General features: G+C 51.6%; 8 protein-coding genes across 8 annotated transcripts in view; 4 read left to right on the top strand and 4 right to left on the bottom strand. All coding sequences in view use genetic code 12, as the record gives it.

Annotated features, from left to right (window-relative positions):
* Nucleotides 1-1111: 1111 nt before the first annotated feature.
* On the bottom strand, nt 1112-5293 carry DIURU_000869 (DNA-binding E3 ubiquitin-protein ligase; the record flags this gene model as incomplete). The annotated part of the gene is made up of 1 exon (XM_034159164.1): nt 1112-5293. One exon carries the CDS (start codon nt 5291-5293, stop codon nt 1112-1114), a length of 4182 nt encoding a protein of 1393 aa, XP_034014536.1.
* A 751-nt stretch (nt 5294-6044) lies between these two features.
* Nucleotides 6045-6749, bottom strand: LEA1 (U2 snRNP complex subunit; the record flags this gene model as incomplete). The annotated part of the gene is made up of 1 exon (XM_034159163.1): nt 6045-6749. The coding sequence occupies one exon, from the start codon at nt 6747-6749 to the stop codon at nt 6045-6047; it is 705 nt and encodes a 234-aa protein (XP_034014535.1).
* A 166-nt stretch (nt 6750-6915) lies between these two features.
* CGT1 (mRNA guanylyltransferase) lies at nt 6916-8223 on the top strand (the record flags this gene model as incomplete). Its single annotated transcript, XM_034159162.1, has 1 exon — nt 6916-8223. The coding sequence occupies one exon, from the start codon at nt 6916-6918 to the stop codon at nt 8221-8223; it is 1308 nt and encodes a 435-aa protein (XP_034014534.1).
* Nucleotides 8224-9422: 1199 nt separating this feature from the next.
* DIURU_000866 (tubulin-binding prefolding complex subunit) lies at nt 9423-9812 on the bottom strand (the record flags this gene model as incomplete). Its single annotated transcript, XM_034159161.1, has 1 exon — nt 9423-9812. The coding sequence occupies one exon, from the start codon at nt 9810-9812 to the stop codon at nt 9423-9425; it is 390 nt and encodes a 129-aa protein (XP_034014533.1).
* Nucleotides 9813-10802: 990 nt separating this feature from the next.
* DIURU_000865 (PQ-loop repeat-containing protein) lies at nt 10803-11834 on the top strand (the record flags this gene model as incomplete). The annotated part of the gene is made up of 1 exon (XM_034159160.1): nt 10803-11834. One exon carries the CDS (start codon nt 10803-10805, stop codon nt 11832-11834), a length of 1032 nt encoding a protein of 343 aa, XP_034014532.1.
* Nucleotides 11835-12037: 203 nt separating this feature from the next.
* Nucleotides 12038-12526, top strand: DIURU_000864 (uncharacterized protein; the record flags this gene model as incomplete). Its single annotated transcript, XM_034159159.1, has 1 exon — nt 12038-12526. One exon carries the CDS (start codon nt 12038-12040, stop codon nt 12524-12526), a length of 489 nt encoding a protein of 162 aa, XP_034014531.1.
* Nucleotides 12527-13849: 1323 nt separating this feature from the next.
* On the bottom strand, nt 13850-14569 carry DIURU_000863 (uncharacterized protein; the record flags this gene model as incomplete). Its single annotated transcript, XM_034159158.1, has 1 exon — nt 13850-14569. The coding sequence occupies one exon, from the start codon at nt 14567-14569 to the stop codon at nt 13850-13852; it is 720 nt and encodes a 239-aa protein (XP_034014530.1).
* A 693-nt stretch (nt 14570-15262) lies between these two features.
* Nucleotides 15263-16111, top strand: part of DIURU_000862 (uncharacterized protein) — a gene marked incomplete at both ends in the record, with an annotated part of 2220 nt that continues 1371 nt past the window's right edge. The window contains one exon of the mRNA XM_034159157.1: nt 15263-16111. This exon is cut by the window's right edge and continues 1371 nt beyond it. Coding sequence (XP_034014529.1) covers nt 15263-16111 — 849 coding nt within the window.

The raw sequence follows: 16111 nt of genomic DNA, 5'->3' as shown, positions 1-16111 counted from the left end.
GGATCAACGCCAGGATCACAAGGGAAATACCACGAGATGATAGCCGAGGTTATAATTCGGGGACAACTATGCCTGGAACACGATGATTAAGAATTTCCTTGTGTTGAGTTGTCGTTGAAATTGGTCATATCAGGGTATTGAACGGAGTTATTGGGTTTCATTCCTCCGACTCAGTTGATTGCATCGAGCACACAAGACATCACACGTCCGTGAACTTGCCAATTTATGCCAGTGTGTCAATCATTCAGCATTCAGCCGGATTTCAAAAGCCTCCATTTGCCAACAAATATCGTCGTGTGTATGGCTCAACAAGAAATCCCAAATGCACAATCATCACTTGCACCACCTAACATTTCAAGAAAACCGATTTTAATTGGTCAAAAACCCATTGACAATATGCTGAGCGATAATCCGCGTGTCATAGTGAGCAGAATGGATTTTTAAGGCTTCTCATGGTGCCGATTACATACATTGTTGTGCCTAGTCGTCATGAAGATAAAGTTTCGGGAGGGAAAAATGAGTCGTCGTGAGAGTTATGACCCAAAGAAGTTGTTTGATCGTCCTAGTAAGATGATACTTTATTAGTGAATCCATGATTGGCGGCAGTGTTCAAATGACTTATCAACGCATGCGTTGCTGGACTCATGCGTTTTGGTAAGAGTTCAATCTGACGCGAATTCTTGAACCAAAAAAGCTTTCAGAAATTAAAGACAATTTGTTTGTGCAGAAGCACACTCTCTAATGCTGAGGTGCTGCACTGTTAGTCTAGAAAAACCACTCATTCAAGTGCAACTTTCGCTGAAACTCCACCATTAGGCAACATCAAAATTGGCCATGATGAAGCAACCGCCTAATCTTTCATCAACTCAATAAACGCTCGCTTATTTTGAATAAAGGGTTACATTGGTTGGCAAATCTCTAGCTATACTTCCAATTTTATTTCGTTGTCGTCGAAGTTGATGGAAACAACAGTTAAGGGAACACAGAGGGATCTAACCGTTATGGCTGCTAAGACAAGTGATAATCAACTACGTCAGCCGTGGAGTATATCTAGTGTATGATTTCTATGCAAGAGTCTCTGACTGAAGAGTTTGGTAAACGCGTGAATGATTCAGCTTTGCTGAGGAACCGGAGCCGTCACTCTATCGTTATCGTCCATGATGCCATAGTTCTCCCCCAGCAACGGCTGCAATAAAGTCTTCTTAAGTTGATCGCCCAACTCTTCGGCTTTAACGCCATGGTGACAACGCAAGCACACCTTTTCGTCGGTGCCAAACCAAATGGGACTGATGGTGGTGCTGCATTTAGCACAGGTGTTGCCAGTGCCCACGTTCGTGTCAAATCCAGTCGACTTCTTATGGAATGCAAGGTAGTTGTCGATGTATTGTGCCAGACGAGCCTGGGCCCCAGTCAACTTAGTAACGAGCTTCGAGGTGTCTTCCCAAAACAACTGGATCAACGGGCGAGCTGGCCCCGAGTTGGCACTTCGGCGGCCCTTGTGCCGCCATGAGAACACTTCTTTATCGCCATGATCGCGACAACAAAGAGCCGGCCGTAATTTCCCGATAGAGACAGCAGCGGAGGTCGTTTTTGCTTCAGGGGTGGTGCTGTCGTCCTTTGTTGGTGTAGTGCCGTCGCTGCTATCCGCAGACTCGGGTTCTACCCTCACGGAGCCCTGAGTCTCAGGTGACGTAGGGTCGACGACGAACCCCAAGGCAAATCTCGAATCGCCCTTAGCGCATGTTGGATGGACGCAAAAGTCACACCCGTCGAATTCACAAGTGACCAAGGTCCCGTTAACCTTGTGACAAAGGCTACATTTGCGGTCATGGTTAGCCACAAGCACCAGCGTCACCAGATCGACCACCACCACAGGTGTGATGGAATCGGTGACGTTTGTGGCCTTCTTGAGTTCAGCGCGCGTGGGTCGTCTTTTGGAGAGAAGACTAGGAGGCGGTGGTCGCCACATCACCTTAGTCGAAGCGTACACGAGACAGTCCACGTGGCACCAGCGACCAGAGTCGACCACTGGTTTGAGCAATGCCTTTGTCTCGTCTTCCTTGTGGCACAAACAGCATGTGTAATGGGGCAGCTGGAAGGGCTTGATGTCGTTAGTGCACCCATCGCAGATCCACTCGTACACAGGCTTGGGAAGCTTGTCTGGCATCAGCAAACCGGCACACAGAGGGTGGACACTTACGCGACACAACAGGCAAATAAGCAACTCCTTAGGTTCGGCTTGTATCTGGCAGAATTGACAAACGTTAACATCCAGTGACGGGATGGCGATCTCCACGCCTTCAGGAAGGGAAAGCAGGTTCAAGTGGGCAGTATCCAACATCTTCTGGGTGATTTTCCAGTGGGCGAGACCAGCAGCGATATCCTCCGCCGACGCATCACCTTCCTGGATCATTCTGAGAATATTAGGCTCCGCCAGGGGCTCCTTGTAGTTGGGATTGACCAAAAAGTTGCGTTCAGTAATGTCAAGAGGAACCTCGGGTAATTTAGCCCGCTTAGCCTTGTGGCGTGGCTCGGTTTCAGACTCGGCTTTCACTTTCACTGTTACCATCTTCTCCTTTTTCACTGGGCTAGCATCAAGTTCCGGTTCAGGAGTCGGTGGAGGTAACGGGTCCGGAGTAGCTTCAGGCTCTGCCAGTTCAGTAGGTTCAGGCGAAGGGGCTGTTCTCTTACGGGACCGGGCTCGTTGAGACCTCTTAGACACCGCTTTAGCCTTAGCCACCGGTTCCACTGAGCTCGCCTTTGACGCTTGCGACGATTGTGATTTCAGAGGCAGATCGGACTGAATCTCATCAGCGGTTTCGGGACCGTGGGCTAGGATGGCGGCCAGATCAGCAGCAAGCTCTGGCTCCACGCGACGCTTACTAAGCTTTTGCAGGCGTAGCTCAATCTCTTCAGGGTCTTCCCACATCACGGCGTACCGTCTCCAGAGACGAGCACACCGGCGACAAAGACCAAATACTGGCCCTTTTTTACGACTACCCTCAACAGTAGAGGCACCACCTCCAGTGACGCGGAACCACTTCGTCAGCCGATTGGTACCACAGTGTTTGCACTGCATGGCACACGTGACTGTCTTTTGTTCGTCGTAGCCCAGATCATCGTCAGGGTCAGCAAGCTCGTCCCCCTTATTTTTAGTAGTATTGGCAGTGGTGGCTGCTTTCTCTTCACTGACGACGTTTTGGAGCTTCTTATGGCGACGGCCTTCAAACCCACCCCAAATACGGCGCCCGTTGGGGGTCTTCTTCCATAAGTAGTAGTACCTCACCACCATCGATGTGGGCTGACTTTTGAGCATCTTGGAGACGGGGTACAACTCCAGGCCGTACTTGGTCACCCCCTGTTCGAACCGTTTCACTTCTTCCGGAGTGAATTGAGGCTCTTGGAGATCAGTTAAAGTGACTGCTTTAACTCTCTTAAGAGCCTTAGGCAACAGCCCTTCACACTCCATCCACAGACGGGTGACAAAGTCGCAGAAATTAGGCGAGTTCTCCAGGAGACCTAGCTTCTTCGCTACGGCAGCACACTCACCGACATAGGCGTCGTGGGCGGCGAAATTGTCCTGCAAATCGAGCTCCAGCGACTTCCATAAAAGTGTACACGTTTCTCCGTCACCATCGTCAACGCCTCGCTCAATATACCCCTTGGGACGAGGTTGAAGCCATTCGGGGTACTGGCTCGGTGGAGTATCCGCGTATTCTTCAGGTACCGGTAACGGCTTAAGTTCTTCCTCTTCGGCCTTATTCTTCCGCCGTCCTCCCGTTTTCTTTGGCTTTGCCGTGGTTTTGCGGTCATAGTACACCACAGGGTGGTCGTTGCATTCAGGCACCAAGCTTGCCTGGTGACGTCCTCCGAGACGGGTCAGAGCTCGAGGATAAGGGTTACGGTCGTCGACGTCCACCCCATCTTCAAGGCGAGCGTGCATCCCCAAATACCGCATCAGCCACTCTTCCTGGAGCCGTCGCTGGTTGAAGGAGTTCTCACTATCCTGAGCTAAGAACTCACGGGCCTTGGCTTCATATACGGGGACATGGTCGACGGGAGTCTCCAGCCGCAGCAGTAGTGGTAGATCATTCTGAGGCGGTGCTGGCTCGAGGGCACTAAGTTCCAGCACCAAATCGTCTTCGTTCAGCAGCTTATTATCGGCAGAAAGCATGAGTAATCGCTTAGCATGGTGGGCTAATCGCTGGTGACGGGTACATTTGGCACACGTCCAGCTAAACCCACGCAGCGGCTTCTTCACTAATGGAGGGTCAAGACAGTACATGTGGAAGTGTTTATCGCACTCACCACACACCACCACGTCGTCGTTTCGATCGCAGAACCCACCACACGCCTCACAATTGTTCAGTGCCAGAGACAACACCTCCAATAGCAGTTTTGTCCTCAGCGTCTCACAGAACACGTAGGCAAACCGTTTGTGTAAAGCCTCGACGTAGCTTGCCAGGGGCAGCCCCTCAGATTTCCCCACATCGAGTAATTGAGCGGTAGCCAACACATCATAGAACTTGATCATATACCGGTCAAACAACTTATCGAAGTAGAAATGCAGGGGGAACAGCGCGTAGTGGTCCAACGCCGCCAGCGGCGTCAGGGCCCGGTTCGCTTGACCCTTTTGGGATTTGCCAGAGTCCTCAATCTCCAGTTTGTGCTTCACCACCACTTTACCTCTGTAACTACTAAGAGGACAACAATCGGTGTGCATCAGAGCAAAGAGAAGTCTCAGGTCTGACGTCAGTTTCAGGATGTCCCTCGGGCGATAGAACCACTGGATACGGAACTGGAACTCCTTGGCGGGGGCGCGTTTGCCATGCTCTGATTTGAGATGAGGCAGTTTCGGGGAGAACGCCATGATTCGGCCGATATAGTAGGGCTCTCCAGGAGGCTCCAGCACCATATAGATATAGTCGCCTTTGTCGAGAGTAAACGGGCGCTTTGAAGGCTTTATCCACGGCAGTTCCGGGAGGGGCTCATCATGCTGGGGACACACCAACCGCTGCTTGTCGACGTCGACATAGGCTCCCGACAAGTCCAACCGGTTGCTGAAGTGGTCCGTCGGCTGTTCGGGAGGCTGCCAGTTCATCACTGGCTTCGTTGGCAGCACCACGGCCCCCTTGCGCTTGCGGTGACTCGACCCGGGCGTGGTGCCATTCGTCAGCGGCGGGAGCGGTTTCGCCGGTTTTGCCGCCAGCAACGCATCGTGGAGCCCCGGATCGTCGTAGGTATAGCTCTTATTCGTCGCTGCCTTCCGTTTGGGACGGGTGGCAGGGGTCATGAAGAGGAAAAATTCGCGGGCGGGTGTCTGCTATAGGAGGTCGTACCCGGGATGGATTACGAGTGAAATAAACGACTAGTGACTCTATAGAGGATCATGTATAAATGTTACTAGGTGTTACAGACGGTTAGTGATCAGTTTCCTCGAATTTTGTGCCGCTGGCAAATTTTGCTGGTTGGTTATTGTGGACAGTCCCAAGCCCTAAATTTCAGACGACAAAGGAGGAGTACATGCAGTAACGCCACGGGAGATTGTCGGACGAGATTCTTGGCCGGCGAAGCCATATGGTGATGAAAGCAGTAGAATGAGTGGTTTAGACTTTGGTTTACGAGGCTGGATAGGCCGTTAAGGGTGGGGAGTAAGGCACTAGATTTTTGTGTATCTCTTGGCCGAGGGTGCCCCTAAAGCAATAGCCAGGCCACACGCTATTAGTAATGGGAATGATTGACGTTGATGTGTCGGTATTTATGTGTTTGTAGTCGAATATAATAAATTAGTGGAATAGTGGCTGCTGGTGAAAAAGGGGTCCTGGCGGAAATACGCCAAAATTAATATAAATAAAGAGTAACTCGAGTTAGTTGACTAACCCCATCATTTAGGCAAACTCAAATAGTGCTTTAATGTTAAACTCTTGCCTGTGGCGGTGGTGGTGGTGGTGGTGGGTGTTCGCTGCGAATTGATAGCCATCGCGGGAAATGTTTCCGTTGCGAGCCCGGAAACTTGAACGTACTGTGCAGTCCGAGCGAATAGCTCACGCCGCCTCATCGCCAGCATCCACCGACCCTTGATATAATGCTGCTTCAATGGCATCAATTTCATCAATGGTATCTGCCAGCAGAAGCCGTGCCAAAAGTAGTTTCCTCTCGGCGGGAGTAAGCTTTTTCACCACCGCTCGCGCCACTCCCGTAGAGCCACTAGTTTCAGGGATATGGTCAACCACGGCATTTAGATCTTGGTATACGGTTGGTTTCGGGTTTTCAGGGTCGCCATACTTCTCAAGGGCCTCAGCTCGCTGTTTGGCCGTCACGGGATTATGGTCAAGGTACTTTAATGTGGGAAACATCCATACCGCAAGAAGGTGGTAACTCGGAGGGATAGGGCTCCCGGAAAGCACGAGGTACTGGAGATTAGGGAACTTATTGTGTAACAGCTTAAGCGACGTGAGCTTGGTATTGGCTAGCAGAAGCAGGTGGATGCTGGGGAAGTGCTGGTTATTTGCAATCTCAACGATGGGGTTATTGGCAAGCAACAACGTCGATAGCCGGCGGAAGTGAGGGGGGAAATTGTCCACCACCAGTACCAAATTTGACGTGAGGTCGATGACGTCGTACTGGTCTCGGGTGACGCCGATATCCTCGAGGTCGGTGAGCTGGAGCAGCCTCAATATTAGGGCAAGCTCGCCTTCGGGAGTGAGCACTTTGGGGGCATCGCCCACGATTTGAGGCGACAATCTCATGATATATGCGAATAATGAGTCACGTGTAATCCACTTAAGTCTTCAAATAACGTATTTGGTAACTCACTTCGATAGTGGCCTTCACTGTTTGCCTTGTGGTTTCTGTCACGGAGTCACGTCTCTTTGTTTTAGTTCCGCGACCGCGCGCGCTATCGTCACCAGCGCCATGATACAACTCGAGGAAAGGGACATCCCGCAGATCCCTGGGACGAAGCTCGGCAAGGACGACACGCGGGAGCTCCAGTACTTGGTGGCGGAGCTTCTCGGGCGCACCAACGTCAACTTCGCCGGGTCGCAGCCGGTGCTGTTTGAGCGGAAACACTTTGGCGAGTTCCTTTTGAAGCGGGACTACTTTGTGTGTGAGAAGACCGACGGGTTGCGGTGTCTTTTGTTCATCATCAACGATCCCGAGAAGGGCGAAGGCGTGTTCCTCATAACCAGAGAGAACGAGTTCTGGCACATCCCCAACATCCACTTCCCCTCGTCCGTCGACGAGACCGACGACCGCAAAACCTACCACCACGGCACCCTACTCGATGGCGAGTTGGTATTGGAAAACAAGAACGTGTCCGAGCCCTATCTCCGCTACTGTATTTTCGATGCTCTTGTCATGAACGGAATGCGACTCGTGGAGAAGCCGTTGACGCTGCGATTGGGCCACTTGGTGCAACATTTCCAGAAGCCGTTCGACAAGTTCAAGCTCCGGCACCCCCAGATTGTAGGGCTGCCACTGTTCCCGTTTAAAGTGAGCGTGAAACAGATGCTTTCCGCTTATCATGCTGACGAAGTGTTAGCGATGAAAGACCGCCTTTTTCACGAGTCCGACGGGCTTATCTTCACCTGTGCCGAGCTGGCCTACAAGTTCGGCACCGACCCCACTTTACTCAAGTGGAAACCGGCCGACGAAAACACTATTGACTTCAAAGTGGAGTTTGTGTGGAATAAAGCCCAAGATCCCGACAAGGACGAAAAAGACCCTGATTCCACCTACACCGACTACGACCTGAAACCTAACCTCATCCACTTAAAGGTGTGGGAGGGCGGCAACATCCACAGCAACTTCACCGAGCTCGAGCTCACCGACAGCGACTGGGAACGGCTTAAAGCGCTCAACCAACCGCTTCAGGGGCGCATCATGGAGTGCATCAAGAGCCAGACCCACCCTGGACGGTGGGAGATGATGCGGTTCCGCAACGACAAGCGCAACGGCAATCACGTGACGGTGGTGGAGAAAATCCTCAACTCGATCAAGGACGGGGTCAAGGAGAAGGAGGTGATCGACATGTGTGCCGTGATCCGGCGCTCGTGGCGTAACCGCCACCCCGCCCCTGGGGGTGGTAACTCGGCTCCCCACCCGCACAAGCGCCCCGAGCCGCTGGCAGCGGCCCCCGCCGCCGAGCCGCCGGCAAAACGCCTGCGGCCCGCTGCTAATGATGACGAGATTCCCGAGTACGAGGACAGCGATGCCGAGTAAAATCGTCCCCTCCCCCGTATATCCCCCTCTAAGTGAACGCTGTATAATTAATGACGACGGTCAGAGCATTGACGTGTGTAACATAAGAAAAAGAGATCATTTTTGCTACCAAAAATAGCCCGCCCTGCGTACAATTACACCGCTAGCTACCGTTTAGTCTGAGGCGCACCCCCTATCGCGGACGTAGCAAACACCACACTGCCAGCGCCTCGCCATTGTCCTCGGCCCGGCGCCTAGCGGAGCTAAAGTCTAGACCTGCGCGCAATATTCATATAGCGCCGCTGATTCATCCGGCGGTGCTTATCTATTATACAGGCGTTTTTCTCTCTGCTCATTTCTCAGGGGCTGCTATCTCAGGAAGCTTCGGCAAGGAGGCAGCACTAAACGGGGGTGCCCCTTATTCGGTGCATCGAGCGAATTAAACCCCTATTATCATTTAATTGAACTGATCATAAGGAAACGGAAATTAGTAGAATAGCAACGGAGGGCGGCAACCGTTGTCTGACTTTCACGTAGGAGCAAGCGTACGCGAGATCGTGCGGTGTCACATATATCCCGCGGAGGCTATGTTTAGCTCCGCCAGCGGTAGCGCTAAGCGAGAGTGATATAGTTAGCTGCTGTGGGTGTGACTAACCGTACATAGTTGTAATACATGTCGTTACGAGCCACGCCCCCGTTAGAAGATGATAGTGGCACACTAGGGGTGATCTAGACCTTTAGGGGGTTTTATAAGCAGCCGAACCCCCCGCCATATCCCACCCACACCACTTGGTCCTTCTTTCAATTTGCCAAGTGAACCTACCGTTGCCATTCCCCCGACCACGCCTACACTGATACGCTTGTCGCCACCGCCTCTCGGCTGACCCCCCTCCCCTCGCCTAAAAGTGACGAGACTCACCGTGAAGAAGGGCTACGTCCAGGTGCTCTCGCAATTGCGGTTAAAAGCCGGGCGCCTCATGGGGTTCGGCCACATCCGCAACAGCTCGCGGCGGTTGCCCCAGCACCACGTCGCTGCCCCGCCGCTCGAGCCTGAAGACTACGAGAGCATGTCGTGGGAGTCCTACATCAAGCTCGAAGAGCCGTAGACAAGAAGTCTCAAAAGCTCTGGTCAAACCAAACATAAACGAACTTTAGTTATGCCATTTTGATGTTGTAGACGTTGTATAAATACAGGATATGATTTTTGCTTAGGAATGTGATTAGCGCTCCAAGTTGATGTTGTTGCCGAACTTGGCGTATAATTGCTCCTTCAACTCCAGCAACTGGGTGTCGATGGCGTCGATCTCGCCGTCGATCTCGTCGATTTTGGCGTCAAGACGTTCGTTTTCGGCCTCAATTCGCTTCACGGCGCTCTCCACTTTCAAGAAAACAAAGGCGTCGCCGACTTTGTACTGTACTTTGTCGTCTTCGTCCAATAACTCGAGTTCAAGCTCCAAGTCGCCACAGTACTCCTTTTCCAGTTTGAGCAGCGCTAGCTGAGCTTCCAACTCGTCCTTGTTGCTTATAAGCAGCGAGAACTTGTTAATCTTCTTCTGGTCCTCAAACAACACCTCGGTGGTGTTCTTTTGGCCCTCCGGTAGAAGCTCCATTGCCTTTCTTGTGCGGTGGTGTATATCACGGAGCGCACCCGCGATTTTTCGTGCGGCTTAATTCCAATTCCTTCCCACGATTTCACACACTTTTTCCTGTGAGCGGTAAGAAACGGTGCGAACGCTTTTGTCTTCATTCACTCACCGGAAGAATGAGTGTGCAATTACGAAATATGTGACTCATCGCGACACTGTAGGTAATATCGCCTCTTACACCTAAGCCTTCATCAAAGAAAAAATTCGTATCACATGGGGATAACCACTCATCACCACCACTGGAATAATTAGTCATAATGTCGGAGAAATAATAGGGGGCGACCGACCTGACTGACCCCACGCTGGTCGAAAAAAAAAAAATGAGTGCATGCACTCGAACTACGTGGTTACCAGCGTAAACCTGATTAGCGAAGAATTACTGTCAGAGTAAATTAATCATGCCATTGAGGGGAAATTTCGGATCCAACGGATCTCAAATTTTCACTATACCTCATGATTCACCTTAATCTTCACAACGTCACTGCTCCCGCGAAGGGACTCGTTGTCGACGTGGTTACAGGGTGCTGGCGGTGGAATTGTAATTCGCTGTCGTCGTGATGATCTCTCGGCCTATTGTTCCACAATAATAATGTCGGGCGAGTGAAACTGCATCGCACATCCGTCACGCCTGAGAGATAAGCTCGACGATAACACCGGCAACAGCGGTTTGGATTGGCTCTACCACCTCCAGAAGCTTTGCCTTTGTTCTAGAATCCATAGGAATCCCGTCTGGTTGCTTTCTGGTGGAAATTGCCCCAGAAATCACCGGTTGCCTCTCCTCTGCCCTCCTCTCATTTCTGCAAGCGGTGCCGATTTATTTTTCCACACATGCCACAAAAACACCCGCACCAGTGACTCCCCGCTTCCACACCAGCCGTATATAAAGATGCCCATCTCCCTCGTCCCCTAGACCTACAAATTGACCATTTCACAAATAATGGACACACCGCAACCATGAGCGTGGAAATTGCATTGGCGGCAGCGGTGGTGCTGATGGCCACGGGGATTATCGCCCCGTTGTCTCAGTGGTATAAGAGCCACACAACCTCGCTGGTAGCTGGCATCTCGCCGTGGTTCTTCCGTCTCTGGCTTATGGGCGACGCCTTTGCCCTCATTGCAGCCATTGAAAGTCAGGCACCGTTGTTTGTGGTGGCTTTTTTCGTCTATCTTTGCATTGTTGATGCGGGGCTTGTCGCCCAGTGGTTTAAGATGAATCACTCAAATATCGTGACTAAAGTGTCGCCGGTGGTGGCGTCAGTGGTGTTTGCTTCACGAGTACAAGCGGCTCCTGTGTATCCTGGACTATTACAAGATCGTGACGCCCCCATAACGGTACTCGTATGGTTATGGGCAGGGTGCCATGTGCTTGCGTGGGCCCTTCAAATACGTCGCAACCAAGTGCTTCAACTGGTGCTGGATATGCTGGTGACGTTTGTGCTTTTACTGGTCGTTTCCAGAGCCTCGTGGCTCGTAGCCGAAGGGTTCGGCTTGCCGTCGCCTATAGCATTTTCAGTGATGACAATCATCTCGCTTATGCTAGCCCTTGTCGCTGGCTACCAGATCCATCAATTCGACCATTACGTGGCAGCACCGCAGCCAGTATCGCTGAATACTAGTGACTGGTACCCGTTTGAAGTGCAGGCTCCTGCCGTCGAAGACCTGTGCCCTCTGGAAACGACACTGTTGTTAGCACCAGCTCCCGTGGTCCCTAAGTGGATTGGACACCGCAATTCGTGGGCTAACTACACCACTAGCCCCCCACCGTCGCACTACGTGTCTCGTTCGGTAACTACTTATAGCTACCACGAGCCGCGCCTGGCCCTTGAATCGACTCTGCATAAAGCAGCCTTCCCTCACGACCCTACCCTCATCCCCCTGTTGATCGGCACTTACTCACTGGTGCTGAAGAAGATGATGGAGTCCAAGACCCCGTTTACCCCGCACGACTTTTTAAGTGACGACTTCATGAATACGAACCGCCATTAGAAACCTAGATTCCAGCTGCATAGATCGGAGTTGTCATAGTTTAGAAATACACAGCATCATCATCATCATCATCATCATCCCCACCCACACCGTTAGGAGTCACGGCAAATCACATTATTATTTTCGGTTGCGGGACCCTGGCCATGGTCATCCACCTTCGCTCGCGGCCGATAGTGCGGCTCCCTTTGATCTAGGGGCCCCTAATGCTGCTTCCGCAAGTAACCATTGAGTACTGCGCCAAGTGCAAATGGCAGCAGCGGGCGGTGTGGTACCTCCAGGAGCTCTTACAGACGTTTGACGGCAGTCTTGGAGCGATCACGTTGGTCCCCGTGTACGATTCCCCCGGGGTGTTTGGCGTGTATCTCACTACAGACACTGATACGAAGAAGCCCCTATACAAACGCAAATTCAATAAACCCGAGCTTGCCGCGAAATACGGGGAAACGATGACTGAGCCTTACTGGCACCTGGGGTTCCCCGATGCTAAATTCCTCAAACAGCTCATCAAAAACGAGATCGGCGCCCAAGTGGGCCACCACATCTCGCTGTATCCCACTACGGGTTTGACTACTGGTACTGAGAAGAAGGAGACTGAGGGGCAAGCGTGTGTGGCTGGTTCCGATAAGGCCGGAGCGTGTGTGGCTGGTTCCGCTAAAGCCGAAGCGTGTAAAGACTGCGTGGCGAATGAGTAGTTTTTGGAGTTGTCAGCAAGCGATTGGCGAAGTGTGGAGTTCGTTGGCTTGTCGACATTTCTCTTGTGTCTATTATTGTCTGCTTAATCCACGTATTATGTCTCTATTTAGGTTCATGTGTATGTCGCCATGACGATGTAAAATGCGGGGTACAATCGATGATTCCACCGACACACGTGGATCTTTCGCTTCCCTTAGAAGATATTTATCAACAAGTGGGAGACTGGACGCTTGCTGTGAGGAATTCAGAGAGAGTGTGTGTTAGTTGATGAGTTTGGTTTTGTTAAAAGTGTGATTGTTGCTGAAATTGCACAAGTCATTGCCTCCAAAAACAATGAGGAAACCTGGAGATATACGTTGTGCAGCTGACTAAAGATCATATTCAACGGCAGTTGTTGTTGTCCTTTCTCGACTTGATTGTTTCAAATGATGTGAGTTTTGATGGGCTCCGACTACCACCAGTTATCAGCCATTTTGTGGACTTCGTGGTGGTTGGCATCATATCATGCCATGAGTTTGAAAGTATACCAAATCGAGCATGGTTTGCTCGCAATGGAGGTGATGATTGTGGGTTGGGATGGATGCTACGTCTGACTTGATCTCACTGCCACTGAGTCCGGTCCGGATCAATGGCGGACGGTATGAGCACATGCAACGGTGCTTCAGGATCTTGAATCATCATGAACAACGTTAACTTTAACCATTTCATCTTCAGAAGCAACCCCACATCACTTTAAGTGACCAAAGCAGTGGTTACACTGCCATTACTGTTAACATTGATTTTGCAAAATTTTGCCATCGCTTGTGAGAGGACTAGGCGGGGATACTTGCCTTGGGCGACACTTATAGTGCAGCTAACCTAATTTTTATATCTCAGGGCAAACTATACTAGCTGTACGCTTTGATATCGCAAAATTCAAAATCCCAATGACAACATGTGCGATTCAGAAGAGCTGTTTTCAAAAATTCGTAATTCGGTTCTATAGTGTAGTGGTTATCACTTTCGGTTTTGATCCGAACAACCCCGGTTCGAATCCGGGTAGGACCTACTTTTTGCAAGTTCAGAAACTTCTCCATTATCCCAACAGACACTCTTGTCCATTGCTTTTGTCACGGTTATCAAACCCACACCAGCGGGTCCAATTGCATATCTGTATCTTGAACAGATCAATAGTCTACCACAAAAAAATGACCGCACAATACTTTCACTAAAACTAACTAACTTAAACTAGCACAACGGATACAAAAATAAAACCGAAAATAGAAAAAAAAAAAAAAGATAACTCGGGAGAATAACTGGGCACCAAATTTGAGAGAATTCGTTCATTCGACGTTCACAGAAGACGAGGGCTCAACTGCAGCCGCTTCGTCGCTGTTGCCAACGTCGTCTTTAGGCTTAAAAGCAGATTCTTCTTTTTCTTCATTCAGCTTGTCTTCGATACCAGCTTCAGCAGGGGCTTCAGCAATAGTGTCAGTAGGAGTGTCAGCAGAAGCATCAACGGTGTCACCAACAGTGTCACCTTCGTCGTCGTCACCTCCATCGACGTCAGCTTCAACGACGATGGCGATGTCAATTGCAGTGGCTTCGTCGCCGATAGTCTGGTCGTCGGTGGTGTCAGAAGTAGTAGTCTTCGTTTCCGAGCCTTCTTCCACTGCCGTCATATCCTCAGACACAACTTCACCAGTGTTGGGCTCTTCCACCTGGGCATCAGCCATGATTGCATCTCTGTCAGTACCATCATTAGCCCCAGACTCGGCTCCGGCTGGCTTCATAGTCTCCTCAGTGGCAGCGGGTTCAGGCAATTTCGAGTCAGCTTCAGGCGTCTTCGATTCGGGTTCAGAGACAGGCGATCTGGGCTCAGCTTCAGCGTCATCGGATTCAGATTCACTGGCTTCCTTCACATTATCAGTGGCCTTAGGCTTCAAAGTCGCTCGAGGCTTGGACGACTCAGCGGTAGACACGGTCTCAGTTTCCGTGGCCTTAGCCATTTCGGGTTCAGTGGAGGTCATCACACCCATAGTTTTGTCAGATGCTTTCTCCATTAGCAAGACAACCAAATTTCCAGGGTTACTTCAAGGCATTTTTATACCACTCACAGAATTAGACGAGCACGGCACAAGCCCCTCGGGTTCCAAAGGGACACGCCACCCTACAACACGCTCAAACAATCCAATTGTCTCTCGGCAACGCCAGAACTTGACGATAAGTTCCATAGACAAGTCAATTGATCACTCAGATGCTTGCATCCATATTGTCTCAAGGCTGACACGACCGTCTCCACGGTCCATTAATCTACCAGAAGCCATATCGTCGAGCATAACCCCTAATCTGTTAACCACTCGCGTGTGTCTGGCTCGAGAACGCGCATTCCCTGGCGTTCCTTGGGGCCATTGTCCTCGTCTAAGTTGACGAGACTGCCAGCGACAATCGTCCGCTGATGTAATGGCATGTTTCACCCTCGAATGAAACTAAATGATTACAGACTAGTCGGAGTAGTCACAAAACGAAGATACTTTACCATTTTAATTCAAAATTCCAAATCCCCCATTTATCTATTAGGTCAGTTGATCTGGGCTTCCCCCGCTATTAAATAGTTGGTCCGGTGTGAGGGCGTCTGCGCGATGTCGTAGAGGATTAAATGGGGGGTCTGTCTGCAGTACGCACGCAAACTGGAAAAAACACTCTGAACGTGAACCCTAAGACTAAGTGGTGCCGTCGAACAATCATTCTGCGCCATGGACGGGAAGCGCACCTCCAAGCGCCTTGGCCACCGCATCCTGTCGATATTTGGTGGGGACAGCGACAAGTCGTCGTCGCTCGCGGTCCCGGGGTCGCGCCCGGCGCCCAAGCTGCCCCGAGCACCGTCGCTGTCACTGTCTACCCACCTCAAATCGCCACTGCTGTCTCGCCAATCGTCGCTGACACTACCCAAATCACCCTCGAGGCTCCCCTCAGCGGGATCGGTGCCTCTGAAAACGTTTACTCAGCTGCATCCGCCGCTGGCAGCGGCGCCAATGGCGCCGGCGACCCCGAAGCAGCCACGGTCAACCGCCCGGATATCGCCCCAATCGTCTCCGCAACCATCCCCTTTGGTGTCACCTCTGCTGAATCGCACCAAGCGGCTATCCCGCAAACCACCGCCTGATCTCGACGGCTCCGACGATGAGTTCTTCTTCGGCGGCGGGTCTCGCTCGGTATCGGCAAATAGCACTATCGAGGCGCCCTCAGCCGCCTCACCACCGACCCCGCCTGAATCAAGACCATTGAAACCCCATACCCGGCCTCCCCCGCCACCACCTCAGGATACCCCGCCGCTGCCGCCTACCATAAAGGAGATAGGCGACGACGACGACCCCACCCCGTCATTACCCGACGTACCGCCACCGCCACCGCCTCACCAGTCGCTGGCGGCGTCCGACAGCTCCAACAGCATCATCGCCAGTCTCCAGAACGAGATCGACACCTTCTTCATCGCCGGGGATGTGTGTCCGTACCCGACCAACGAAGACCACAGCGACCGCACCAGCACCTCTACCCCGCCGCGCCACCGGTCCATGGTTTCCGACGTGGAGACGGTACCTCTG

The sequence above is a fragment of the Diutina rugosa genome, assembly GCF_008704595.1.
Source record: "Diutina rugosa strain CBS 613 chromosome Unknown scaffold3_size541584, whole genome shotgun sequence".
NCBI classification, from domain to species: domain Eukaryota; kingdom Fungi; phylum Ascomycota; class Pichiomycetes; order Serinales; family Debaryomycetaceae; genus Diutina; species Diutina rugosa.
Note: the sequence above shows the minus strand (reverse complement) of the source record. Positions and strands in the feature narration are given on the sequence as shown.